The 27,848-nt window shown below is 39.7% G+C and overlaps 1 protein-coding gene across 1 annotated transcript in view; it reads right to left on the bottom strand.

The window, feature by feature from the left end:
- The window catches only part of LOC124777232 (dihydrolipoyllysine-residue acetyltransferase component of pyruvate dehydrogenase complex, mitochondrial), a 90,081-nt gene that overhangs the window by 31,334 nt on the left and 30,899 nt on the right, over positions 1 to 27,848 (bottom strand). Inside the window, exon 5 of the mRNA XM_047252559.1 lies at positions 25,251 to 25,424. Coding sequence (XP_047108515.1) covers positions 25,251 to 25,424 — 174 coding nt within the window. The remainder of the gene's footprint in view (positions 1 to 25,250; positions 25,425 to 27,848) is intronic.

Below are 27,848 nucleotides of genomic sequence, written 5' to 3'. Positions count from 1 at the left end.
GGTTTACTCTGTCAAGATATGTGATGTTGAGCATTTGGAAGAACGAAAGAAATCAAAATTTGAAAACCTACAGTTCCAGAAGGTTTGTGTGAAAATTTGTAAATCAGTGTCAGCTCTGAACAGCGTGGAAACCACTTTTAGCCTCTTTTGTGGGTTCACTGATCTCTATATATATTGATCTGTTGATAATAAATTTGTACTCTCATCTGTTCAGTATTAATGCACCAAACACTTTTGACAATTGACTTATGGCCCCCTCTGTACTTAAAATACAGGTCACAGGCCTTAATTCCTAGGAAACAAGTTTCTGGGCTTTACTTTCAATGATATACAAATACGGTTGCATTGTGTAAAGTAAGTAAAGACCTAAGGTTTAAGGCACTAAATATTCATCAGTGCTTTAGCAAAAGGCCTAGCAAGTAGAAGAAGAAAGTGTGCAGACTCTCCATGTGTTGACACAGGTAGCATAGAACAGGTGGCATACCTGTGAATTATGAACAGCAATGTCATTTGAGACTCAAGTTGACACAATTTTATTGTATGGGAATGTGTGTTGCTATTGTCCATGCTGATTTCTTGAGTTTGTTCACTGTGATGCAAGTACATTGAAGAATTTAAGACTGGTGATAATGTGGTGATACGAATTATAGATACTCATATTTAAAGGTGAAGAACAAAAAATGCTGATGTGTTTCATTCCAGAATGCAGATTTGGCTACAGAGAAAGATTATTTTTTATATCTCCAAAAAAATGAAGTAAAGCAGGCTTGTTTATCATTATCTATAACCAAGATGACATTCCAAGGCGGAAAGCAAGGAGCTGTTTCTCATTTATTTCCCTTTTTATTCAAATACATATCAAAAAATAGTCCAGATAAGCTGAAAGTTTGGACGCCTGATTTAGAGCATGTTCCGCAACTATGTACTGGACAGTTCCATGTTCCATGTTTGTTCATGAATTCAGCCGATTTGGTCATTCCGTTTGTAAGAGTAACTTTCTTCATTTAATGGGCCCAATTATCTACCAGCAAAGAAGGGAAAGCAGAAAGGTGGAAGGAGTATATAGAGGGTCTATACAGGGGCGATAGCTAACACTTTGTTTAAAAATCATGAAAGAAGGTTGTATACATGGAAGAACCATGGAGATACTAAAAGGTATCAGATAGATTATATAATGGTAAGACAGATTTTTAGGACATTTCCAGGGGCAGATGTAGACTCTGACCACAATCTATTGGTTATTAACTGTAGATTAAAACTGAAGAAACTGCAAAAACGTGGGAATTTAAGGAGATAGGACTTGGATAAACTGAAAGAACCAGAGGTTGTACAGAGTTTCAGGGAGAGCATAAGGGAACAACTGACAGGAATGGGGGAAAGAAATACAGTAGAAGAAGAATGGGTAACTTTGAGGAATGAAATAGTGAAGGCAGCAGAGGATCAAACAGGTAAAAAGACGAGGGCTAGTAGAAACCCTTGGGTAACAGAAGAAATATTGAATTTAATTGATGAAAGGAAAAAATATAAAAATGCAGTAAATGAAGCAGGAAAAAAGGAATACAAACGTCTCAAAAATGAGATTGACAGGAAGTGCAAAATGGCTAAGCAGGGATGGCTAGAGGACAAATGTAAGGATGTAGAGGCTTATCTCAGTAGGGGTAAGATAGATACTGTGTATAGGAAAATTAAGGAGACCTCTGGAGAAAGGAGAACCACTTGCATGAATATCAAGAGCTTTGATGGAAACCCAGTTCGAAGCAAAGAAGGGAAAGCAGAAAGGTGGAAGGAGTATATAGAGGGTCTATACAAGGGCGATGTACTTGAGGACAATATTATGGAAATGGAATAGGATGTACATGAAATGGGAGATACGATACTGCGTGAAGAGTTTGACAGAGCACTGAAAGACCTGAGTCAAAACAAGGCCCCAGGAGTAGACAACATTCCATTAGAACTACTGACAGCCTCAGGAGAGCCATTCCAGACGAAACTCTACCATCTGGTGAGCAAGATGTATGAAACAGGCGAAATACCCTCAGACTTCAAGAAGAATATAGTAATTCCAATCCCAAAGAAAGCAGGTGTTGACAAATGTGAAAATTACCGAACTATCAGTTTAATAAGTCACGGCTGCAAAATACCAACGCGGATTCTTTACAGACGAATGGAAAAACTAGTAGAAGCCGACCTCGGGGAAGATCAGTTTGGATTCCGTAGAAATGTTGGGACACCTGAGGCAATACTGATCCTACGACTTATCTTAGAAGCTAGATTAAGGAAAGGCAAACCTACATTTCTAGCATTTGTAGACTTAGAGAAAGCTTTTGACAATGTTGACTGGAATACGCTCTTTCAAATTCTGAAGGTGGCAAGGGTAAAATACAGGGAGTGAAAGGCTATTTACAATTTGTACAGAAACCAGATGGCAGTTATAAGAGTGGAGGGGCATGAAAGGGAAGCAGTGGTTGGGAAGGGAGCGAGACAGGGTTGTAGTCTCTCCCCGATGTTTTCAATCTGTATATTGAGCAAGCCGTGAAGGAAACAAAAGAAAAATTTGGAGTAGCTATTAAAATCCACGGAGAAGAAATAAAAACTTTGAGGTTCGCCGATGACATTGTAATTCTGTCAGAGACAGCAAAGGACTTGGAAGAGCAGTTGAATGGAATGGACAGTGTCTTGAAAGGAGGATATAAGATGAACATCAACAAAAGCAAAACAAGGATAATGGAATGTAGTCTAATTAAGTCGGGTGATGCTGAGGGAATTAGATTAGGAAATGAGACACTTAAAGTAGTAAAGGAGTTTTGCTATTTGGGGAGCAAAATAGCTGATGATGGTCTAAGTAGAGAGGATATAAAATGTAGACTGGCAATGGCAAGGAAAGTGTTTCTGAAGAAGAGAAATTTGTTAACATCGAGTATTGATTTAAGTGTCAGGAAGTCGTTTCTGAAAGTATTTGTACGGAGTGTAGCCATGTATGGAAGTGAAACATAGACGATAAATAGTTTGGACAAGAAGAGAATAAAAGCTTTCGAAATGTGGTGCTACAGAAGAATGCTGAAGATTAGATGGGTAGATCACATAACTAATGAGGAAGTATTGAATAGGATTGGGGAGAAGTTTGTGGCACAACTTGACTAGAAGAAGGGATCGGTTGGTAGGACATGTGTTGGGGCATCAAGGGATCACCAATTTGGTATTGGAGGGCAGCGCGGAGGGTAAAAATCGTAGAGGGAGACCAAGAGATGAATACACTAAGCAGATTCAGAAGGATGTAGGTTGCAGTAGGTACTGGGAGATGAGGAAGTTTGCACAGGATAGAGTAGCATGGAGAGCTGCATCAAACCAGTCTCAGGACTGAAGACCACAACAACAACAACAACAACAACAACATCAAAAAATAATTCACAAAATAAAATCACTAATAAAACACTCATGAAAAAGCTGTGCTAAACAAAACACTGAACAAGAAGTCGCAAGGAAAATGTACAGAATGAATTAGTAATTGACCCAGTAGTAATTTCATTAAAAAGAATACTGACCTGTGAGAAACAAAGTTGTGTGATTATGTAGTACATTAAGAACAGCAAATGCCAAACTCAATCTACTATGAAAGCAGTAGTAGTTTAGCTGGTTGTTTAGCAGACATCTTCATCAACAACCTACAGAATAAATACTTTAAGGAACAATTCCTTCTGAGTATGAAAATACTTTTTTATTGCAGACATCTCAAACATATTTTTGTTATATCTGACAGCCTTTTTTTTTAAGCCCATATGGGGAAGAATTTTGCAGTCGGTATCCTAAGTTTATTTTTTTGCATGAAATTGTAAGACCTAATCACTTTATCATCTTGAATTAAACTGCTGGTTGGTAGAGCTGGGGGTATACGCAGACAAAGAAAAAAATTTCCCAGATTTTCCAGTTAAAAATACACTTTCTCCTGCGTGAAAACATACTTTTTCCCTTTTAACTGACAGTATATGTTCTCTGCGAACTGTATAACTTATCAGTCCTTTGAATGGTTATGGTTTTATACCCAGGTGTAGAATTTCCCGGCACCTTAGAAAACGAAACACAGGGAAAGAAACACGTTTTGGAAAGGTCTTTGATGTGCAGCAACATGTACGCTGCAAATTTTTGTATTACAGAAGTATAAATTCAAATTCCACCAAACACTGCATGTTACTTTACAAAGCATTGAAATCGAGATTGCAATGTGCTTTTGTAAGCCAGTCATAGCTCATGTCATGTGATCTTGCCAGCCGATGACTGCGAGTATTCAGAGCTTAGGACACGTGATGTAGTCAGGCAATAGCAACACCACTTAAGTAGCGCGAACACACAAACAGGAAAAGTTAATGGTTTAAATTAATATATATAGTGTTGCTAAAAGAAAAGCAAAGCTTTCACATACAATATTGGTCTCTAAGGTCAATATGCTGCAAGAGAAGTTAAGCTTTCACATATAATGTTGGCCTTTTATGTGCCTATTACAATTTAAGATATATCACATAAATGTGCCAGTAAAATTCTTAATAACAACATACATGTCGGATCTTCTGGGCTCGAAATTCATCTAAATGGGTTGTCATCAAAGAGTTCATTTTTAAATGAGAGTCAAACGCTCTGTGATTTAAGAAATTCATCGTACATTTTCGCACACAGTTCAACTTGCGTAAAAAGATATTTACTTTGACAGTAACGCTTTTCAAGCCACCATTCAGAATATTTTCCCGCGACCTGTTAGAAATAGGTTTGTTTCTGCAGTTGCCAGAGAGTGCCAGATGACAGGCGTCACCGCGCTTACACAGCTACGATGTCGTAGGGACCCCGTATGTTTGTATGTGTAAAACATTAAAAGATCTTACATTATGTTATAAAAGAAACAAGACATCAGAAGATACTCTGAGAGCATCAGAATTTCGTGACCCATGCTAAAATGTGCACATTTAAAGTGCATATTTGAAGTGCACATTCGTATGTCCAGATTCCCAGTGAAGTAGCCACGACCTGCTATTAAGCTTTTCAATGTGGTTTTTGGGATGTAAACTTTCTTGGAGAACCAGTACTGTCTTACCTCATGTTTGGTTGTTTATTACGGCATAATGCCATACGCGCTAGAAGTTGAAAACGTGCACTTGAAATGTGGAATAAAACACTTCATTTCAAATATATTGTCTGCCTCAGCAGAAAAGATTAATAAAAGAAAATTTCTTTAGCAAACTGACAAAAACAACTTCATTGTTCTGCAAGGCAATAAATGCTTGACTGTCAGAAAGGTGGAAATAAAATAAAATCTGAAACTAATAACACATTTTAGCCTTCTGTAATTATGTGAAGTATTTTAATTCACTTGATGGCTCCCAGCCACAAAAATCTGTTTTGTTTTCATATGATGTGAGAGCTGAAACTACATGTAAACAGGGGTCATGTGGAGACTACCCATTTCCCCACAGTAAGTCAGACTGCTCTGCGCATCAGTTCCAGATCTATGATATTTCCGATCCGGGGCAATACTAGATGATTCTGTAACTATTCCTGCCAATGTCAAAGCTTATTCACCGGTTAACGTCACTAACTCCGCCAGAATCACCGGTTTAGTTATCCCCTGACTATTCTCCGGTTAGGCATTGTTACATTTCGTACAACACGTTTTCTGCGCTACTTCCAAAATAGAACTTTAAAGAGGCTGCTAGACGGGGACTGCACAACTGGCCCTTACTAGTATAGCGATCTGGCCAAAAATTTTCTGTTAAAGTTTCATTTTCTTTGATACACTGAGAAGGTAATGCATCATCTTTATTACCTGTTATTCATTTATTTTCACTGTGGTAGTTTGAATCTATGTATTTCTCTAGTAATTATAACAACGCTCACCATTGTCAAACCCAATCAACAAAACAATCAGCCAGCAGTTGGCATTCATCCCTTCAACTTATGATTCATTCAGAAATCAACTTAGAATGTGTTCAAAAATGTTAAAAAACCAACAGAGATGGGTTTCAAAGTCATATGAATAATTGATAGACTAACATGCGTTGGATGCTAGGCGCTTTGTGTAACAAGGTTTCGTTCCCTCCAGAATATGAATTTGTGTGTTCTCAGGTCCCACTGTAGCCACAACCACAGAAATCACAACACATTCACATAACATAGCCAAATATATGCGACAATGAAGATATAATTTTCACAGCTCTCTTATTAGGATAACAACAGTGATGACACCACAGACAACAGTAAAGAAAACAGTCAGAGAAGACAAAAATTAATGTAAACCATTTCATTTTGACACCTTTGTTGAGCCATACTTAGCGCCTTTTGGCATTTGGCCACTTGTAGCACTAGTTGCCACTGTCATTCACTTTGCATTGCTCAAATGTTTTTAGTGTAAACACAGTGCCAATAACACATTTTTTTCATGCTGAGCAAAACGTGTTTTGAGACTTTATTCTTGTTGTCGAGTGCAATATTTACATTTGTATTTTTTGTGATGTTACACAAACAAACAATGTGAATGATAGTTCCCATCTGTGTGGTTTTCAACATAACTGAGGAGGCAGGATACCTGATAACCTCAAACAGACAACTACAGTGCATGAGATGCAGAATAACATGTTCAAACACCACTCAAAATACTTATGTACATATTTGCACTTGACAACGAGAAAAAATTCTTGAAACACATCATGCATGAAAAAATTTGTAACTTGTACAGTATTTCATTATTTAAATAATGAATGACAGCTGCAGGCTTTCAAAAACATCAATCTTGATGTATGAAATTGAGCCAAACATTCCTACTTCCCAGACAGTTATCAGTTATAGTTACATCAGCGTTTTTTGTTGGGTAATAAATCTTTATTAGACAGTAAACATGTCCCTGACAAGTCTTTTGATGACTTTCTGTACATATATCATATATGAAGTGCGAAAACGCAATGGGGTATCCTATAGGTAACTTTTAAAGCTTAAAATGTTATTTCCCACACTTTACATTTTCTCGTATTTTACGCCATTTTTTTAAGTCCCTTGAAAATTGTCACTCTGCAGCGGAGTGTGCGCTGATATGAAACTTCCTGGCAGATTAAAACTGTGTGCCGGACCGAGACTCGAACTTGAGACCTCTGCCTTTCGCAGGCAAGTGCCCTACCATCTGAGCTACCCAAGCACGACTTACGCCCTGTCCTCACAGCTTTACTTCTGCCAGTAACTCTCTGCAATATCCTTTCTTCCAGCAGTGCTCGTTCTGCAAGATTTGCAGGAGAGCTTCTGTGAAGTTTGGAAAGTAGGAAACGAGGTACTGGTGGAAGTAAAGCTGTGAGGATGGGGTGTTAGTCGTGCTTGGGTAGCTCAGAGGGTAGAGCACTTGCCCGCGATTGGTCCCGAGTTCGAGTCTCGGTCCGGCACACAGTTTTAATCTGCCAGGAAGTTTCGTATCGGGTTAAACAATGTTTGATTGGTAACTAAAAACTAAATTTTTTGTTACCATGATGTCCGCCTTGTCAAAATTTAGGTAGTTTTCTTTCTTCTTTTTTTGTGACTGGTCGGTCTGCTCCTGACTTTGCTGCCTTTGTCTCTACCACTGTGGCTTAGTGTTTAGTTTTCCCATTACCCCAAAATTTTTAAAGACTGCGTTTTTTTACTTCCTCCCCCCCTCCCTCCATGTGTTTACTATCTCCTATCATTTCCCCTCTTACCCCTCCCCTACTCCTGTTCATTTAGATTGATATTTTGGTCCATTGTTAGCAGTTCACTGAAACACTTGCCACTAGTTCACCTACTTTCAAACTTTTAAAAAGTATTTTTATTCTATTCCATAATTTTTAACTGACTTTGATCAGCATTTACTTTATTTCAACCCAATTTTTCTATCAGGACCGCCACTCGGTGCTTTCATTAAGTTTTGTTTTCACGTCTGTCTACTGTGTGACCCAGTCACTTCAGCATATAAGTTGTCTGGAGCTGCATTTGTTTACCACTGTGATACCTGGCTGTGATTGCTAACCTATCTTCGCACTGCATATCGCCATGGTTCAGCGAGTTTCATTCTTTGTTCCTAATCCTACACTCACATAGGCTTTCCTCAATCTATATTTGACAATTGAGGTTTTCACTTTAATGCCATCAGACCAAAGGCTCCTAAATATGACTAATGGAGCCTTCACTGTTCAAAGCAAGTGAATCACTTTACCTTTCGGCTTCAGCTTAGCTATCCAATCAGTCAGTGCTAGAAAGGTTTTTGTATAAACTTATGTAACAAAATAGTTGTTACTACTTACACATAATCTGAAAAAAGCGCTAACTGCGCGAACCACATCACTGTTAATAAAACACTTGCAACAAAGACTTCTTTCTATTTCTGGAATTCTGATTCAAAGATTTTGGTTCTCTGCATTGGTATCAGCCTTTATAAGTGTGTTTTGTTAGTCACAGCAAATTTTGGCTTGCTTTATTCATTTTGGCTTTTGGCTTCCCAGTACTTGTATCAGCACCTTAATTTGTGCTATAGAACTCACTTGTTGCTTTTGATACCACCTTCTGGATTTTTCTATTAGTGTGGATTTCTGGCTTTCTGTATTGGTATTAGTCTTTTTACTTGAGTTATACAGTGTGTCCCAAAACTATTTGCTTAAATTAATACAGGAGGTAGAGAACATGGAAACAAATATATTTAGTTACGGTATATATGGCCCTGAGGACAAATTCTGAGGCTAGGGATGATCTACACAGAATGTCATTTAGCAAGCTTATTACAGCAGTGGCATTCATGGGAAGTGCTCGAATGTGCGACCTTTGGCATGCAATATATTATTGGACAATTGAGGGTTACATCTATTCGAAGATTACTGGCACGTCTGCAATGGTATCAGCAGTGACAGGAATTATAGCAATGAGGTCTTGTTCTGTTTTCACAATGATTTCATATGCATATGCCCCCAGAGGAAGAAATCTAGACACATCAGGTGACATGACCTTGACAGCCAGGCCACAGGACCACCTTGGTCGATCCATCAATTACTGAACGTGACTCTCAGATGATTTCGAGGAGTAGGAGGGAGGAGGATGAGATTAATGTTTAACATCCCATTGACAAAAAGGTAATTAGAGAACAAGCAAAGGAGCATATGCTTGGATTGGGAAATAATGATGAAGGAAATCGACCATACCCTTTCAAAGAAACCATCCTGGCATTTGCTTTAAGCGATTTGGGGGAATCACAGAAGATTCAAATCAGGATGGCTGGATGCGGGTTTGAACCGCTGTCCTCCCAAATGCAAGTCTGCAGTGCTAACCACTGTGCCACCTCGCTCAGTCATACGATTCCTTACAGAAATGCTAAAATGGGCTGTTGCTCCATTGTGCTGGAAGCACACACTGTCAAACATTCAGAGGTACATCCTCTATCAGTTCTGGCAACACGTTCCACAGAGGTGTAATTGAGGTGGAATGATCACCAAGAACGTCGGCCCACACATTAACACTGAATTGCTCTTGATGAGCATGAAGTTACCGTATTTACTCGAATCTAAGCCGCACCTGAAAAATGAGATTCGAAATGAAGGAAAAATAATTTTCCCGAATCTAAGCCGCACCTGAAATTTGAGACTCTAAATTCAAGGGGAGAGAAAAGTTTTAGGCCGCACTTCCAAAGCGAAACAAAGTTGGTCCATTGTAATACGAGACACAATTTAGGTCAAATGAATGATGATACAGCTACAGTAGTTTGGTTTGAGTCATAAGCTTAGCAGTTAAGCTTTACCAGATAGCCATTGTTATGCGTCAGGCGCTCCGTCCATATTTATACGGGTACCCTTCCTTTTTCATGTGCTTCGTCTGGTTTGAATTGATTGCTTATTTTTCTTTGATCTGATACGTGCCATTCTCTTTGTTTCAGGTGTTTACGTCACTAAGCTGAAAATGCATTACTGTACTGTGTCATGCATTGTTTGTCGCATTCTAATAATGTGTGTTTACGACCTGTCGCTGCTTGCGGCATGGCTTGCTTTTGTGCACGCTACCACCACTTACAATTAAAAAACAAAAGAGAGGAATCGTTTCATTAGCAAAACAATGGTAAGAGACTGCTATTTGTTGTTACTTACACTGCTGCTTTCTTCGATAATGATCAACAAGAACCAAATAATAGACTGCGTATGATAGAAGATGTTCTGAACGAGAGTTTATAGAAAATTTTTCTCTGTTTGAAAATCTTTGCAGACACCTCTTTAGTACATTACATTCTGCACAGAAATTAAGAGTCATCTTAGATTTAAAAATCTAGTCAACTCTCGTGCTTCATTTCTGACTGTAGGGCGCACAACTTCAATGGTCATTAGCGCCCAGACTACGTTAGGAATGCACCGCGAGGCACAAGCTTAAAACTGCAACTAAAAGGGAAAACACGATAAAAGACAGACTGACAGGCATAGAATTAAAAAAACAGCATAATCAAATGTCCTTAGAGAGGTTTGTCAAGTTGATAAAACGAAGAACGCGAGCAGCTGCTCCTGGGTCATCCGCTAAAATGGCATCTAGAGTACATGGCAGGCCAAGATCAAGACGCAGTGTATTAAAATCCGGACAGGACGTTAAAATGTGGCGGACCGTCAGCAATTGCCCACATGGGCAGAACGGCGCCAGCGCAGCCGTCAGCAGATGGCGATGGCTGAACCGGCAGTGTCCAATTCGTAACCGAGCCAAAACGACCTCCTCCCGCCGAGAAGGGCGTGAGGACGTCGTCCAAGCCGCGGGAAGAGGTTTCAAGGCCCGAAGCTTGTTGTCCGTAAGTCCAGCCCAATCGGCATGTCACAGTGATAAAATGCGCCGACAAATGACCCTGCTACAATCTGATGAAGGGACACAACAAGAAGCTGTCCGAGGCTGGAGGATCGCAGCCTTGGCCGCGGCATCTGCAGATTCGTTCCCAGGGATACCGACATGGCCAGGAACCCACATAAAGCTAACCGGAGAACCGTTGTCCACCAGCTGCTGAAGAGAGCGTTGGATCCGGTGCACGATAGGGTGAACCGGATACGGATCACTGAGGCTCTGGATGGCGCTCAGGGAATCGGAGCAGATGACATAAGCAGAATGTCGGTGGCGGCAGATGTAAAGAACAGCCTGGTAGAGGGCAAAGAGCTCAGCTGTGAAGACCGAACAATGGCCATGGAGCCGGTATTTGAAACTTTGTGCCCCGACAATAAAAGAACACCCGACCCCGTCATTGGTCTTAGAGCCATCTGTATAAATGAAGGTCATATTAATGAACTTCGAACGAAGTTCGACAAAACGGGAGTGGTATACCGAACCGGGGGTAACCTCCTTCAGGAGCGAGCTGAGGTCAAGGTGAACGCAAACCTGAGCCTGGAGCTAAGGTGGCGCTTGGCTCTCGCCCACTCGAAAGGTTGCAGGACGTGAAAAATCAAGGTGTTGAAGGAGGCGACGAAAGCGAACTCCAGGGGGTAGCAGGGCAGAGACATACAACCCGTATTGACGGTCGAGAGAGTCGTCAAAAAAGGAATGATAAGACGGGTGGTCGGGCATTGACAGTAGCCGACAGGCATACCGACAAAGCAGTATATCGCGCTGGTAGGTGAGTGGCAATTCACCGGCTTCAGCATGAAGACTCTCGACGGGACTAGTACAAAACGCTCTGATCGCAAGACGTAAACCCCGATATTGTATGGGGTTGAGGCGGCGTAAGATGGACGGCCGTGCAGAGGAGTATACGAAGCTCCCATAATCCAGCTTGGAGCAGACGATCGACCGATATAGGCGAAGTAGGACAGTTCGATACGCTCCCCACGACATACCACTGAGAACACGGAGGACATTTAGAGAACGGGTACAACGGGCAGCCAAATATGACACATGTGGAGACCAGCTAAATTTCCTGTCAAATGTAAGGCCTAAAAATTTTGTTGTCTCCACGAATGGGAGAGCAACGGGACCGAGTCATAAGGACGGTGGGAGAAACTCTTTGTAGCGCCAGAAGTTAATACAGACCGTCTTCTCGGCAGAAAAACGGAAGCCATTGGCGACACTCCAGGAGTAAAGACAGTCAAGAGAACGCTGAAGACAGCACTCCAGGAAACATGTACGCTGCGCGCTGCAATACATGGTAAAATCGTCCACGAAAAGGGAGCCTGATACAGCAGCTGGGAGGCAATCCATTATTGGATTGATCGCTATGGCGAAGAGAGTGACGCTCAAAACTGCTGTGGCACCCCATTCTCCTGGCGAAAGGTGTCTGACAGGACAGAACCCACACGTACCCTGAACTGTCGATCCATTAAAATGGAACGAATAAAAAGAGGGAGGCGACCGCGAAGGCCCCATGTATGCATGGTGCGGAGAATGCCCGCCCTCCAACAGGTGTCGTAAGCCTTCTCCAAATCAAAGAACACAGCCGCGGTCGGGTGCTTCCGCAAGAAGTTATTCATAATGAAGGTCGACAAGGTAACCAGATGGTCAACAGCAGAGTGGCGCCTATGAAATCCACATTGTACATTGGTAAGTAGGCGTCGAGATTCGAGCAGCCAAACCAAACGAGAGTTACCATTCGCTCCATCACCGAATATAAACATGACATGATATGTATATTCTTCCGTGTTTGCTGTTGTATCACTCAAGTTTCGTAGTTTATTAGGCAGACAGATATTTAAATGAGATAGCAGCAAACACGAAACAATACATGGCAAAATGTTTATATTTGTATTATTCTTACGGTGAAGAGAATACTGTATGTGATTCACAATACATAAAAGTTCCTATTAGCAACCATCCCTTCTCACAGGTAGGAAAAAATTCAGAACGTAGAGTTGGCCCTATTGACAAACATCCCAAACAGTCTTGCCAGTCGCATTTTCGTAGCACATTGAAATGCTGCTACATTTGAAAATGAACAATACGGGATTTCTATTTACTTCGTTGGATAATGTATGAAAATGCAGTGGTCGAAACTCGGGGCGGAGAAAAAAGCTTATCTTCCACCTTTTTTAAAAATTTATTTACTGACGCCGAGGTTTTGGCGCCAGTATTTATCTTTGTGCCTGCAAAGCATGCCTGTGTAGCGCTACATATATTCGACGGCAGAACTTAGTTGTAGCAGCACCTACCAACATTTTTCAGAACTTCCACTTACTTTGCACTCGATTCTAAGCCGCAGGCGGTTTTTTGGATTACAAAAACCGGAAAAAAAGTGCAGCTTAGATTCGAGTAAATACGGTAAGTACGTCACGGATTCACATGTGCCCAAACATGCGAATCGCGGATATTGAAACAGCATTCACAAGTAAACAAAGCCTCGTCAGTACATGGGATCTCGACGGGGAAATAAGGGGTGCAGGGCAGTCTGTTGTAAAACCCATTGTGCGGAACACGCACATTGGGGAAAAACTTCAGGTGCTAAAGCTGCCACACACTGAAGATGGAAAGGATGAAGCTGTTCGTCATGTAAGACATTCCATACAATGCTACGTCTGACGCCAAGGACGTGTACAATGCATCATGTACTTGTAGATGGAGTGTCTTCAACATGTCCCAGAATCTCTTCTTCCATTTCAGGAGTTCACACTATTTGATTCCGGCCTGTATCATGGAAAATGCCTGTTTCGCATGGCAGGTAATGCAGATGTCCAGACATTTGGTGTTGTGGAATCTGTCTGTTGGGAAAGCACTGTCAATAGTCTAACTCCAGCATGTCCATTTACATTCAAAGACCTATATACCAGATGCATGTCAGCCATTTCAGCACAAGTAAGCCATTCTATGCTCACTGTTTTTGTCACAAGGCAGTACTGATGGCGACAATCTGTGTGTGTACAAGGAAGTCACTGTTGTTACAAGTGGTGGTGATTGTGAATGAAATGATGTGTTTCCAAGCAGATCTATGAGCCAACTATCTGTACACAGAGCCGTTTTGCATGTCCATGCACATTCCCAGTCAGTACCACTGACATCAGCTTACATCAGCATCACTGACTAAACATTCCCTAACATTACAAATTGACTTCAAAGACCATATGTTTATTATTGCAATTTTGATGTTCTCTACCTCCTCTGTTAATTTGAACAAATATTTCTAGAACACACTGTATATTTCAAATGATGTTTTGATAGTAGTTAAAAGTTGTTTGTGCCTTCTTTTTTTGAAAAAATTAATGATGCATTTTGTTTCATTGCTATTTTTGTTTTGTGTATTTGACTATTACTGTGATTTTGAGGATATTATTTTAGATTTTAGTATCTCCCCACCCAAAATCCAGTTTTCCATGGCTGTCCAATATTTATCATCAAAAATTTGTACAATTCAATGTTCAGATCTATATTTTAGTGTTGTCAGTCGCCATTTTGAAATCATGTTTGTGTAACATCTTGGGCTCAATATAAGATCATTGTTCAAAGCTGACAGGTGGTACCTAATTGAAAGTACACTTACCAGATTTGCTTCCTTAGGAAGAGTTATCACAATGTTAAAGTTTATGGTTACTTAGCTTTTTAATGTCTTGGAATAGCCTCTGTAAACAGTTAAATATTTATATATGCTTACATTTTATTATGACAAGATTAATAATTCTAAAGGCAAAAAATTCTTGAAATTTCGCCTGGTTGAATTATCTTTGCCCTCACCAATGTAAATATCTAAAGTCTCATACCAGATTCAGCAAATGATTGTAGTGGGAATCTAAAAATATTTTATCTGTCCATTCAGAACTAGTGAACATTTTCTTCATTGTTATTTTATCAATGCTGGATCCTGTGAACTCCACAGCTATTAGTAAACATGGGTGAATAATGGATCAAGCCACAAACTCATTTAAAAAAGCTTTTATTTTAGAGCCGTAACTGGTTTCAGGCATTCATGTCCATCTGTTAATGGCTTATGTTTCCAGTAACATTAATGTATTCAACAGCAGTATGTTGTTAGCTCCAGCACTGCACAATAATACTTTAATATCTAGTGCCAAATTATGAGGTTTTAATGGTAAAAACACACTGCTACACCTGAATTTATTTATATACTTGCAAACTGGCCCGGCTTCGCATGGGTAGCATTAAAAATCTATGGCCACATGACTTGACTGGCATAGCATATTTTGTTCACATGCCACAAATAAAACTATTCAGACAACAATGTTAAGTAAGTGAATATTTTCATTTTCATATAATTTATGTAATGTAAGCAGCACATGGCAGGAAAGCCGCCTGAGGCATGAATGTTCTGGGTTCCATACAGATCTGGTGTTCTATCTAAGTGGTGAGCACATTGTGATTTAAGTAGTGTTTATAACCAATGTAAATATTGTATGCAAATCTTGTGTGTGTGTGTGTGTGTGTGTGTGTGTGTGTGTGTGTGTGTGTGTGTGTGTGTGTGAAAACACTTTCATTGTACAATGTTTATATCATGTTATGGCACATTTATTGTGACGCTTAGTATGCACTGTGATGCATTGCTGAGACTCATTGCCACAATTCTTTGTCATGGACTCTTTATGGCAGATTACTTCATTGTACCATGCAAAGAATGGTGCCCACATCTGGGTTTGATTCATGGAAAGCTGAAAGTTCAGTCATCTCCTGCACTGCTGAAAGAACATACTGCATGTAAACGGAGAAAAATTGCTGAAGCAGTTTTTTTAGATAGGGTTTTACTTGAAGCATAAAAATAAAAAGCACATGTTTTGGATTCACACTTTTCGCTATCCAGTTGTTCTCAAACTATTGCAGGGAATCTACTGATTAAAAATATTTGATTACTTCAAATTGTGAGGTGGTTATCTTTTCATTATCGGTTGGTTGGTTTGGGGAAGGAGATCAGACAGCATGGTCATCAGTCTCATCGGATTAGGGAAGGATGGGGAAGGAAGTCGGCCGTGCCCTTTCAGAGGAACCATCCCGACATTTGCCTGGAGTGATTTAGGGAAATCACGGCAAACCTAAATCAGGATGGCCGGACACGGGATTGAACCGTCGTCCTTCCGAATGCGAGTCCAGTGTCTAACCACTGCGCCACCTCGCTCAGTTTCATTATCGGTCACATTTATTAGACTACTTGAAACTTGAGTAACTCACTGCCCACTGTTGGAAGGATGTGCACAGAACTAGGAGTGTGATTGCAAATGTGAGGGAAGCAGAAACTGGCTATCTGAAATTACTGTCTTACTTTAAAACGTGTTGCCAGTGAAGATTCATTTACCAGTCTTCCACATAATTTGGAAGGGTCCAAACAAATAATATCTTTTGTCTGATGACACAGAGAATCACGTTTGTTGTGTTGTTGTTGTGGTCTTCAGTCCAGAGACTGGTTTGATGCAGCTCTCCATGCTACTCTATCCTGTGCAAACTTCCTCATCTCCCAGTACCTACTGCAACCTACATCCTTCTGAATTTGCTTAGTGTTATTAATCTCCTGGTCTGCCTCTACAATTTTTACCCTCCACACTGCCTTCCAATACTAAATTGGTGATCCCTTGATGCCTCAGAATATGCCTTACCAACCAATCCCTTCTTCTAGTCAAGTTGTGCCACAAATTCCTCTTCTCACCAATTCTATTCAATACCTCCTCATTAGTTATGTGATCTAACCATCTAATCTTCAGCGTTCTTCTGTAGTGCCACATTTTGAAACTTCTATTCTCTTCTTGTCTAAACTATTTATCGTCCATGTTTCACTTCCATACATGGCTACACCCCATACAAATACTTTCAGAAACGACTTCCTGACGCTAAATCTATAATCGATGTTAACAAATTTATCTTCTTCAGAAACGCTTTCCTTGCCATTGCATTTTATATCCTCTCGACTTCGACCATCATCAGTTATGTTTGTATCTATATGTAATACAAGGAAATCAGAAAGCTGGACTTTCGAGTCATATGCTGCACTGCTATAAAACACAATTTATACAAACAAATCAAAGCTGCAACCCATGGTTTGTTTCATTTTATTCATAATGAATTGAAAACCACATGTTTTGGATTCACATGTTATTTTTACTAAGCAGTTGCTTTGAAATGATTGCAAACACTTGGATGTCACTTAGGTGACTTGCATGTCACTAAGCAGTTATTCAACTAGGGAAAGGAGAGCTACAGTGAACATGGAATCTGAGCCATGTTTTGTTTCTGGTGAATCTCTATATGATTGAGAGGTGAATGCGAGGTTAAAAGGCAGAGTTAAAACGTGGTCCAGGTGGCATGTGACCCTACAACTTTTTGGTTTCTAGCCAGATGTTTTACTGCCACGCCACCAGACCAGACACAAACTGTGTCATGCTTTCTGCTCTCTCAAGTAAGTATTCCTCACTCAAATTATGGTGGCTGCTCACTAGGTGGCAATGGCATTGCTGTCACAACTAAATTGTAATTCATCACAATTCAGGCAATTTGTGCAAAATATTTATAAATTGTACAAGAAACCTGCTTCATGAATCAATGTATCCACTGGTCAAAACTGGATCAAAATCCCTGCAGCAGTTCCCGAGATTAGTCTGCACATACAGATGGACACAAGGAAGGATGGAGGGGTGCGGTGGGGGTGGGGGGTGCGGAGAGGGAGAGGGGGGGGGGGAGAGAGAGAGAGAGAGAGAGAGAGAGAGAGAGAGAGAGAGAGAGAGAGAGAGAAAGTTTTATATATATATACTGGGTGGTCGAAAAGTCAGTACAAATTTGAAAACTGAATAATCATGGAATAATGTAGATAGAGAGGTACAAATTGACACACATGCTTGGAATGACATGGGGTTTTTTTAGAACCAAAAAAATACAAAAGTTCAAAAAGTGTCTGAGAGATGGCGCTTCATCTGATCGGAATAGCAATAATTAGCATAACAAAGTAAGACAATGCAAAGATGATGATCTTTACAGGAAATGCTCAATATTTCCACAATCATTCCTAAACAATAGCTGTAGTTGAGGAATAATGTTGTGAACAGCACTGTAAAGCATGTACGGAGTTATGGTGAGGCATTGGCGTAGGAAGTTGTCTTTCAGCAACCCTAGAGACGTCGGTTGATCACGATACACTTGCGACTTCAGATAACCCCAAAGCCAATAATTGCACGGACTGCAGTCTGGGGACCTGGGAGGCGAAGCATGACGAAAGCGGCGGCTGAGCACACGATCATCACCAAATTATGTGCGCAAGAGATCTTTCGCGGGACTAGCAATATGGGGTGGAGCGCCATCCTGCATAAACATCGTATGTTTCAGCAGGTGTTTATCATACAGGCTGGTGATGATATGATTCTGTAACATATCGGCGCGCCTCTCACCTGTCACAGTAGCAGTTACAAAACCAGAATCACACATTTTCTCGAAGAAAAAAAGGCACGATAATGGTAAATGTGGTAAACCCAACCCATACCATGACTTTTTCGTCGTGCAATGGAGTTTCTACAACAGTTTTAGGATTTTCGGTAGCCCACATTCTGCAGTTGTGGGCGTTGACAGACCCTCGGAGCGTGAAATGAGCTTCGTCGGTCCACAACACGTTACTCAACCAATCGTCATCTTCCGCCATCTTTTGAAACACCAACACCGTAAATGCCCTCCACTGCACTAAATCGCCAGGTAACAGTTCATGATGCCGATGGATTCTGTATGGATAGCGTCAGAGGGTATGCGTAAGTGCCAACCAAACAGTAGTGTATGGAATGCCGGTGCGACATGCGACTGCATGAGCGCTGACTTCCCCGTGCATAGACGAACCCGCTACAGTCTCCATTTCTTCCTGAATGGTCTCAGCAGCATTACGCCTTGTGCTCGGTTGGCCACTACGAGGTCTATCGTCTAAACAACTCATGGCTTCGAACTTCGAAATCATTCTCGCCACAGCTGCATTTGTCAACGGACCTTTACCCATTTGAATCCCCTTCTTATGGTGATAGGATCATAACGCTGAACTAGCACATTCCCCATTCTGATAATACAGCTTCACTAAAAGTGCCTTTCCAGGTAACGTCAACATGCTGCGACTGCTGGTGCATCTCATTCTCTCTCTCATTACAGCTCCTTTTATACAAGATTGTCATGCGCAGTCACTGACGTTTTGCTGTCCAGCGCCATCTGTCGAACATTTTGTGAACTTAGTTTTTTGTTCTAATAAAACCCCAAGTCATTCCCAGCATGTGTGTCAATTTTTACCTCTCTATCTACAATATTCCATGGTTTATTAAGTTTTCAAATTTATACTGACTTTTTGATCACCCGGTATATATATGTTCCAGTGGAAGGCACTTTGTCTTGCCATGGTCCCGATACCCTTCCACGACAATTTACATAATGTTGCAATGAAAGCAGCACACACAATTTAGTAAATTGCTGTTGCAAGTAAAACACACTTCAAAATCCTCATCATCTCAGGCTGGGCTTCATAGAAGTGCTTTACAATTTATGTTTTTATTCACAAAGCAAAGAGCACCCACTAAGCAAAACTATCATTGATTTCTTATTAAGCAGAGATATAATCTAAGTAAAGAAAATATGGTGAAAGTGCAAAGCGTTAAAAAAAAAAAAAAAGCAAGCTTTTACTCTAAGAATGAAATTCTTTAGTTTACATGACTTTTTTTAACACCTGGTAGCAGACAATGATCAAGATTGTATACTATAATATAAATGTGTAGATGAAAAAGAAAGCACACACACAAAAGTTATGGAAATATGCAAGCTTTTGGAGCCAGTGCCGCCTCCTTATGGCAGAACCGTTAGAGGGAAAGGAGAGGGATGAAGGCAAAGGACCCGCAAAGTTTCTGAAATGAGGAAAGTTACGGATAAATCGCCAAGAATCTATCACCAGATGGTAAGTCTCCCTGACCCGGGGTTGTGGGCAACTTTTCAATTACATTCCCTATGTGATCGGAGCGTGGAATGTCAGATCCCTTAATCGGGCAGGTAGGTTAGAAAATTTAAAAAGGGAAATGGATAGGTTAAAGTTAGATATAGTGGGAATTAGTGAAGTTCGGTGGCAGGAGGAGCAAGACTTTTGGTCAGGTGGTTACAGGGTTATAAATACAAAATCAAATAGGGGTAATGCAGGAGTAGGTTTAATAATGAATAAAAAACTAGGAGTGCGGGTTAGCTACTACAAACAGCATAGTGAACGCATTATTGTGGCCAAGATAGACACAAAGCCCATGCCTACTACAGTAGTACAAGTTTATATGCCAACTAGCTCTGCAGATGATGAAGAAATTGATGAAATGTATGACGAGATAAAAGAAATTATTCAGGTAGTGAAGGGAGACGAAAATTTAATAGTCATGGGAGACTGGAATTCGCCAGTAGGAAAAGGGAGAGAAGGAAATATAGTCGGTGAATATGGATTAGGGGGGGGGGGGGGGGGGGGGGGGGGGGGGGAAGAAATGAAAGAGGAAGCCGCCTTGTAGAATTTTGCACAGAGCATAACTTAATCATAGCTAACACTTGGTTCAAGAATCATAAAAGAAGGTTGTATACCTGGAAGAATCCTGGAGATACTAAAAGGTATCAGATAGATTATATAATGGTAAGACAGAGATTTAGGAACCAGATTTTAAATTGTAGGACATTTCCAGGGGCAGATGTGGATTCTGACCACAATCTATTGGTTATGAACTGCAGATTGAAACTGAAGAAACTGCAAAAAGGTGGGAATTTAAGGAGATGGGACCTGGATAAACTGAAAGAACCAGAGGTTGTAGAGAGTTTCAGGGAGAGGATAAGGGAACAATTGACAGGAATGGGGGAAAGAAATACAGTAGAAGAAGAATGGGTAGCTCTGAGGGATGAAGTAGTGAAGGCAGCAGAGGATCAAGTAGGTAAAAAGACGAGGGCTAATAGAAATCCTTGGGTAACAGAAGAAATATTGAATTTAATTGATGAAAGGAGAAAATATAAAAATGCAGTAAATGAAGCAGGCAAAAGGGAATACAAACGTCTCAAAAATGAGATCGACAGAAAGTGCAAAATGGCTAAGCAGGGATGGCTAGAGGACAAATGTAAGGATGTAGAGGCTTGTCTCACTAGGGGTAAGATAGATACTGCCTACAGGAAAATTAAAGAGACCTTTGGAGAGAAGAGAACCACTTGTATGAATATCAAGAGCTCAGATGGCAACCCAGTTCTAAGCAAAGAAGGGAAGGCAGAAAGGTGGAAGGAGTATATAGAGGGTTTATACAAGGGCAATGTACTTGAGGACAGTATTATGGAAATGGAAGAGGATGTAGATGAAGATGAAATGGGAGATAAGATACTGCGTGAAGAGTTTGACAGAGCACTGAAAGACCTGAGTCAAAACAAGGCCCCGGGAGTAGACAACATTCCATTAGAACTACTGATGGCCTTGGGAGAGCCAGTCATGACAAAACTCTACCATCTGGTGAGCAAAATGTATGAGACAGGCGAAATACCCACAGACTTCAAGAAGAATATAATAATTCCAATACCAAAGAAAGCAGGTGTTGACAGATGTGAAAATTACCGAACTATAAGTTTAATAAGTCATAGCTGCAAAATACTAACGCGAATTCTTTACAGACGAATGGAAAAACTGGTAGAAGCCGACCTCGGGGAAGATCAGTTTGGATTCCGTAGAAATGTTGGAACACGTGAGGCAATACTAACCTTACGACTTATCTTAGAAGAAAGATTAAGAAAAGGCAAACCTACGTTTCTAGCATTTGTAGACTTAGAGAAAGCTTTTGACAATGTTAACTGGAATACTCTCTTTCAAATTCTGAAGGTGGGAGGTATAAAATACAGGGAGTGAAAGGCTATTTACAATTTGTACAGAAACCAGATGGCAGTTATAAGAGTCGAGGGGCATGAAAGGGAAGCAGTGGTTGGGAAAGGAGTGAGACAGGGTTGTAGCCTCTCCCCGATGTTATTCAATCTGTATATTGAGCAAGCAGTAAAGGAAACAAAAGAAAAATTCGGAGTAGGTATTAAAATTCATGGAGAAGAAGTAAAAACTTTGAGGTTCGCCGATGACATTGTAATTCTGTCAGAGACAGCAAAGGACTTGGAAGAGCAGTTGAACGGAATGGACAGTGTCTTGAAAGGAGGATATAAGATGAACATCAACAAAAGCAAAACGAGGGTAATGGAATGTAGTCAAATTAAATCGGGTGATGCTGAGGGAATTAGATGAGAAATGAGACACTGAAAGTAGTAAAGGAGTTTTGCTATTTGGGGAGTAAAATAATTGATGATGGTCGAAGTAGAGAGGATATAAAATGTAGACTGGCAATGGCAAGGAAATCGTTTCTGAACAAGAGAAATTTGTTAACATCGAGTATAGATTTAAGTGTCAGGAAGTTGTTTCTGAAAATATTTGTATGGAGTGTAGCCATGTATGGAAGTGAAACATGGACGATAAGTAGTTTGGACAAGAAGAGAATAGAAGCTTTCGAAATGTGGTGCTACAGAAGAATGCTGAAGATAAGGTGGGTAGATCACGTAACTAATGAGGAGGTATTGAGTAGGATTGGGGAGAAGAGAAGTTTGTGGCACAACTTGACTAGAAGAAGGGATCGATTGGTAGGACATGTTCTGAGGCATCAAGGGATCACCAATTTAGCATTGGAGGGCAGCGTGGAGGGTAAAAATCGTAGAGGGAGACCGAGAGATGAATACACTAAACAGATTCAGAAGGATGTAGGTTGCAGTAGGTACTGGGAGATGATGAAGCTTGCACAGGATAGAGTAGCATGGAGAGCTGCATCAAACCAGTCTCAGGACTGAAGACCACAACAACAACAACAACATGTGATAAACCTCGTTAGCCCTATTCCTTCAACCCTCACCCTTTTTTTTGACACTTCTGCTAGAAGAAGCCACAGGCTCTGAAAGCTTGACATTACCATAACTTGTGTGTGTTTGCTCCTGCACCCACTCGGGGAGTAGATTTTTTATCTATCCAATTACATTTGCAAAAATTGATTATCTTCATTGATACAGTACATTGAATACTATGCGGATTTAATTAATTTCATACTGACATCACAAACTGGTTATTTCAAATGTAAATATATGAAAGCTATAAATAGAACAAGTTTTATGAGATGTTAAAAATTGAAAACATTTGTTATTGGGATATTCTGAGTGACTATTCGATGTACTGATTTAGGTCTCTACTTTTCTTTTATAGTAGTTATGAGCCTATGTGGTATAGGTGTTTTTCTATTGTGGCGAGGATATTCTTGTTTACATTTCTTACTGTTGGGGTCCATATTATACCTGATTTGTGTGAACAGCTCAAGGAAATTATGTACACTTACTACCTGGTTCCAGTTGCCCATCTGAAACTTACTACTTCTAGGAGATCCATTTTCTTTCCTTTGTTGGTGGTATGTAGTATCTGTAAGTATCTTCATTCTTGGAAACAGTGTCCCTGTTTGTGTCCTTGGGAAAAGATTTGCAACCTGATATGAGATTGTGCCTAGGAAAGGAATGCATGCAAATATTTTCTTTGCTGCTGGAGATTGTTTATTTACAAAAGGTGATTTTTATACCTATAATTTTACTATGAAGATGGTCATTTACTTGTGACATATCCGTTATTATTAGCTATGATTTTGATAATATTAGTTTCAGTTCTCTTTGGCATATGCACTAATAGAAGGGTTTTTGTACAGTTTAAAATGGATCTCAAATAAGCCATTCTGTGCTCTGTAGGATGGCATGAAGAATTATTTATGACTACATCTGTGGTGGTGGGTTTCCTATGAATTTCAAAAGCATGTTCTGATTCAACTTTTATATTCTAAGGTCAAAGAAACTGATATGCAACTGTCTGATGTTCAACAGGCAATATGATATTGGAGTGCATATTACTCATGGGATTTGCAAATGCTTCAATTTCATCTACTGTATTATTAAACAGCATTATTAGGTCATCAACATACTTTTTTGTAATAAATCAGTTTATATTTTAAATGCGTAATGGCACTGAAAAATTTGTTTTCCAAATGGTTAACATAAATGTCAGCTGAAGATGGGCATATATGCCTGAAACTAGTTATGCCTCTAAAACAAAAGCATTTTTGGCTGGCTGCATTATTATCCAACATTTTCTTCATTATTTAGCCCCATAACATGAAATGCCGAGTTATTTAGTTTTTTTTTATTCTGACAGAAACTTAAAATCCCCTGTGTACTTGGGCAACTTAAGGAAAGACCTTGCTTATATCCGTTTCAGCACTGATAGTCACTTGTTCGGCCACTAGAGAGCATCTGGCACTACATTTTTACCCTGGCTGTCATGTTTTGTTGAGGTGGTTGCTACTAGGTATCATCTTTACTGTGTGCAGCTTTGGAGATTTGACCACTAAATGCGTGCTTTCAGACTTTCTCCTATATTGTTGTTTAGGAAATGTTTTCAAAAAGGGATTAATAAAGTGATCCTGTGTTTTGACACTGAATTTCACAGCTCAGAAAGTGAACAAGAATGTGATGTTACAGTGCTCGCCAGTGGTACGAGATAAATACATCTACTGTGCTCCAGTCAGCTCCTCTAATATTTATGTTCACAGGAAACAATTGTGAAATGCATGGTTAGATTTCATGTCTACACAGAAACTAACAAATGACTTCAAGTTTCAAGATGTTTCAGATAACGTGTAATTTTTGAAATTTTTTAACTCATTATACTGAGCTTTAAAATGGCTCTAAGCACTATGGGATACTGAGCTTTAAAAGCCGTCTTTATATATCTATATGAATGTCATTCATTACAGGATGTTTTTCACTAATGAAAAAAATGATTTGTTAGAAATAATTGGGAAAAATCATTGCAGGGTTAATGTTTTTACAGAAGGATACTTAATAGAAAGTTATCCAAAAGATATCGCACGAAAGCTGTGAACTCTCAAAAAAAGTGTTTTGATAATGTCCTCAATAATATCCGCTAGATGCTTCAGAAAATCATAATACCTTCTGCAATAGTTACAACATTGTGCTGAGAGAGTGAAAGCATATTATGCATTTTTCCACAACAGAGCAGGCACTGTGATTATTTCAATGGGGACCATATTGGCACAAAACTAAAGAAAGCATTTGACAAAGTAAAATGGTACAAGATGTTCAAAATTCTGAGTAAAATAGGAATAAGCTCTTATCAAAGATTGGTAATACACACACACACACACACACACACACACACACACACACACACACACACACACACACACACAGAGAGAGAGAGAGAGAGAGAGAGAGAGAGAGAGAGAGAGAGAGAGAGAGAGAGAGAGGCAGGCAGACAGTCTCACCTGTTTAGACAACAGCAATCTCTTTGCTATGACAGATCTCATATTGGAGACTGCGATATCTGTGTAAGCCGCTCCAGGTGCACCGGATGGAACATGAGCTGCTGCTGCAGCACCTGCCGGCATAGCAGCAATATCCTGTGCCTTAATGGAGCCATACAAACCACTCCCTTGACCCTGTAACACATTATAATGCAGAAATCGTCAACAAGTATTTCCCAGAATGCCAATATACAATGCAACAGCGTGACTACAGTGAAATTCAGGTGCCTAATGATATACTACAATAGCATAGAATCCACTGCATCTCTTAAAAATAAGTCGAAAATATTCACCTGTGCCATTGTGCCGAGTGTAAGAAGAAGTTAACTACAACCATAGTACAACTATATATTCGTGGAATGATGCCGTATCTGTTTACATAGAATGCGCAACTAACACTGAAGCAGAGAATCTGATGTTATTTGTGTATTATCAGTCACAGCTCTCAATAACCTGAGGGTTGTGGACAAAATATTTTACTAAGAATTGATGTTAGTGGCTTCAAATTGACAGGCTCACCCTTTCAATGGCTGCCACCATTTCATATTACTTTTTTTACACTGTCTTGATGGCGAGACAGCAGCAGTGTTCTGCTGTAGTTAGAAGTATGAATATAGTGTTGTGGCAATGAAATCAGAAACATGATTTTCCTTGGTCTAACATTAACTTTTAATTCATATGACTTCTTATTGTGGGGCATCACCACACCACAAAACTTAAATCTCAGCAAGAAACTGCAAATGTATCAAAGAAGACTACACAGTAACATGATATTTGGATACGCGTTTTGCCAAAATTAGTAATTTCCTAATCTATTTCAGGCCTTCATATTATTAGTCACAGACACAAAATTTTGCAGTTGCCAACTAAAACTAAATGTTTTAGATTAATCACCAAAAATTTTAATGGTACCACAAATACTTTTTAATGTAAGATGAAGCTTTGTAGCCCAATACAGTGCCAAGTTGGAGTTTTGTATACGGCAGATATCCAACTCAAGAGACAGTACACAATTCCATAGAAACCTTTTGCTCAAGATGGAGTGGTGAAAGAGCTCTGCATCATACAGACTCAAGCTGATTGGCCAGATCTGTTAACATTCAGTGAGGTTATAAATCCAGACAATTAGACACACATTGTTTTGAGGTGGAGTTCACGATTGAATAATGTAGTAATGTAGGACTTTGAATAATTTCTGTGAATTATCAAATGAGCTTCAAGTATGTTTTTTCTCTTCTATAAGCGTTTGTGGCACAAGACAAACTATTCAAGAGATGAAGGTATGACTAGACTGAATTTTTGCAAATGATGTGGTGTTACATCTATTTTTGTGTGTAACTGATGACTGTTGAAACGGAAGCAACTTGGAAGAAGATAAGGGTGTTTTCTCTTCAAAGGATGTTTCTTCTGCTCTTACAAAAGCACTTAGGTGCACAATAAGCTGACCATTTCAAATACTGAAACTAAGAACTGGCTAAATTTAGGAATTGCTACAAGATCTCATTTGAAAACCTTGGTGAATGTAAAAATGAGATGTGGCAATGTCTATCCTATGATCTGAATGAATTCTGAAATACATACAGCATAAATGACAGCAATCAACAATCATATGCACAATTATTAATTTAGGATGGCAAAAATGGTCAGGAACTAAGGAACTTTGACAAAGAGTTAAAGTTTACAGAAGGCTATGCGTACATTGTTGGGAAAGAAGTAAAGGTATGTAGAATTTTCAGTTCATAATGAAACATACAGGCAGAAGGAGAATAGTGATCACTTTTTATAATAGGGAAATAAACAGATCCACTATAAAACTGACAGAGGGGCTACTAAAAACAAACACCTTAACAAGGGTATCACTACTGGTCATATATCAAGTGATGGGAAATGTGCTTAAGGGTAAGAAAGATGGAAAATATGAATTTATGAAATATCAGTAAAAGAGACAACAAAAAGAAAGATTGAAAGAACAATTCAAATTCAAAGAAAATTAAAGGTAAGGTCAGTCATTGAGGTGTGGTGGCGTACTAGATACAAATAACAAAATTAACTGTGTTTCAATAATGAAATATACACTCAATGTTGTTCATCTATGCCATTTGTGATGCTAATTTCAACATGTCTCAGAGTAAAGGTTTCTTTTAGATAACTGGTTAAAATTTCAGGTGTGTAATGCGGTTTTGTTTACAACGATGATGATACGGAGGGAAGAGAGAGAAATCTGGTGTTGACAGCCTACTCTTCTTGTACAGCAGTAAAGGGACCATCAAGTTTAACATCCTCAACTGACGCATGGGTCACTATTGACTATATCACAGACCCTTATTTCATTAGAGACTGCAGAGAGTTTTAGAATTTTACAGATAGCATTGGCACTATTATGATCAGAAATTTTACGCAACCACGTCTCTTTCTATTGCTGCATAAATACAATCACTAGAAACATTTTCACCACCACAATTCTCACAACCTACTTCTGAGTAGAGCCCATGAACAATTATAAATGTTGGCTGCAGAGGCAGGTTCCATAATATGATTTTCTGTGGTGACTATTTGATC

This window comes from Schistocerca piceifrons, chromosome 2 (assembly GCF_021461385.2).
Source record: "Schistocerca piceifrons isolate TAMUIC-IGC-003096 chromosome 2, iqSchPice1.1, whole genome shotgun sequence".
Classification (NCBI taxonomy): domain Eukaryota; kingdom Metazoa; phylum Arthropoda; class Insecta; order Orthoptera; family Acrididae; genus Schistocerca; species Schistocerca piceifrons.
The sequence above is the reverse complement of the archived record's forward strand: the minus strand, read 5'-3'. Positions and strand labels throughout refer to the sequence as shown.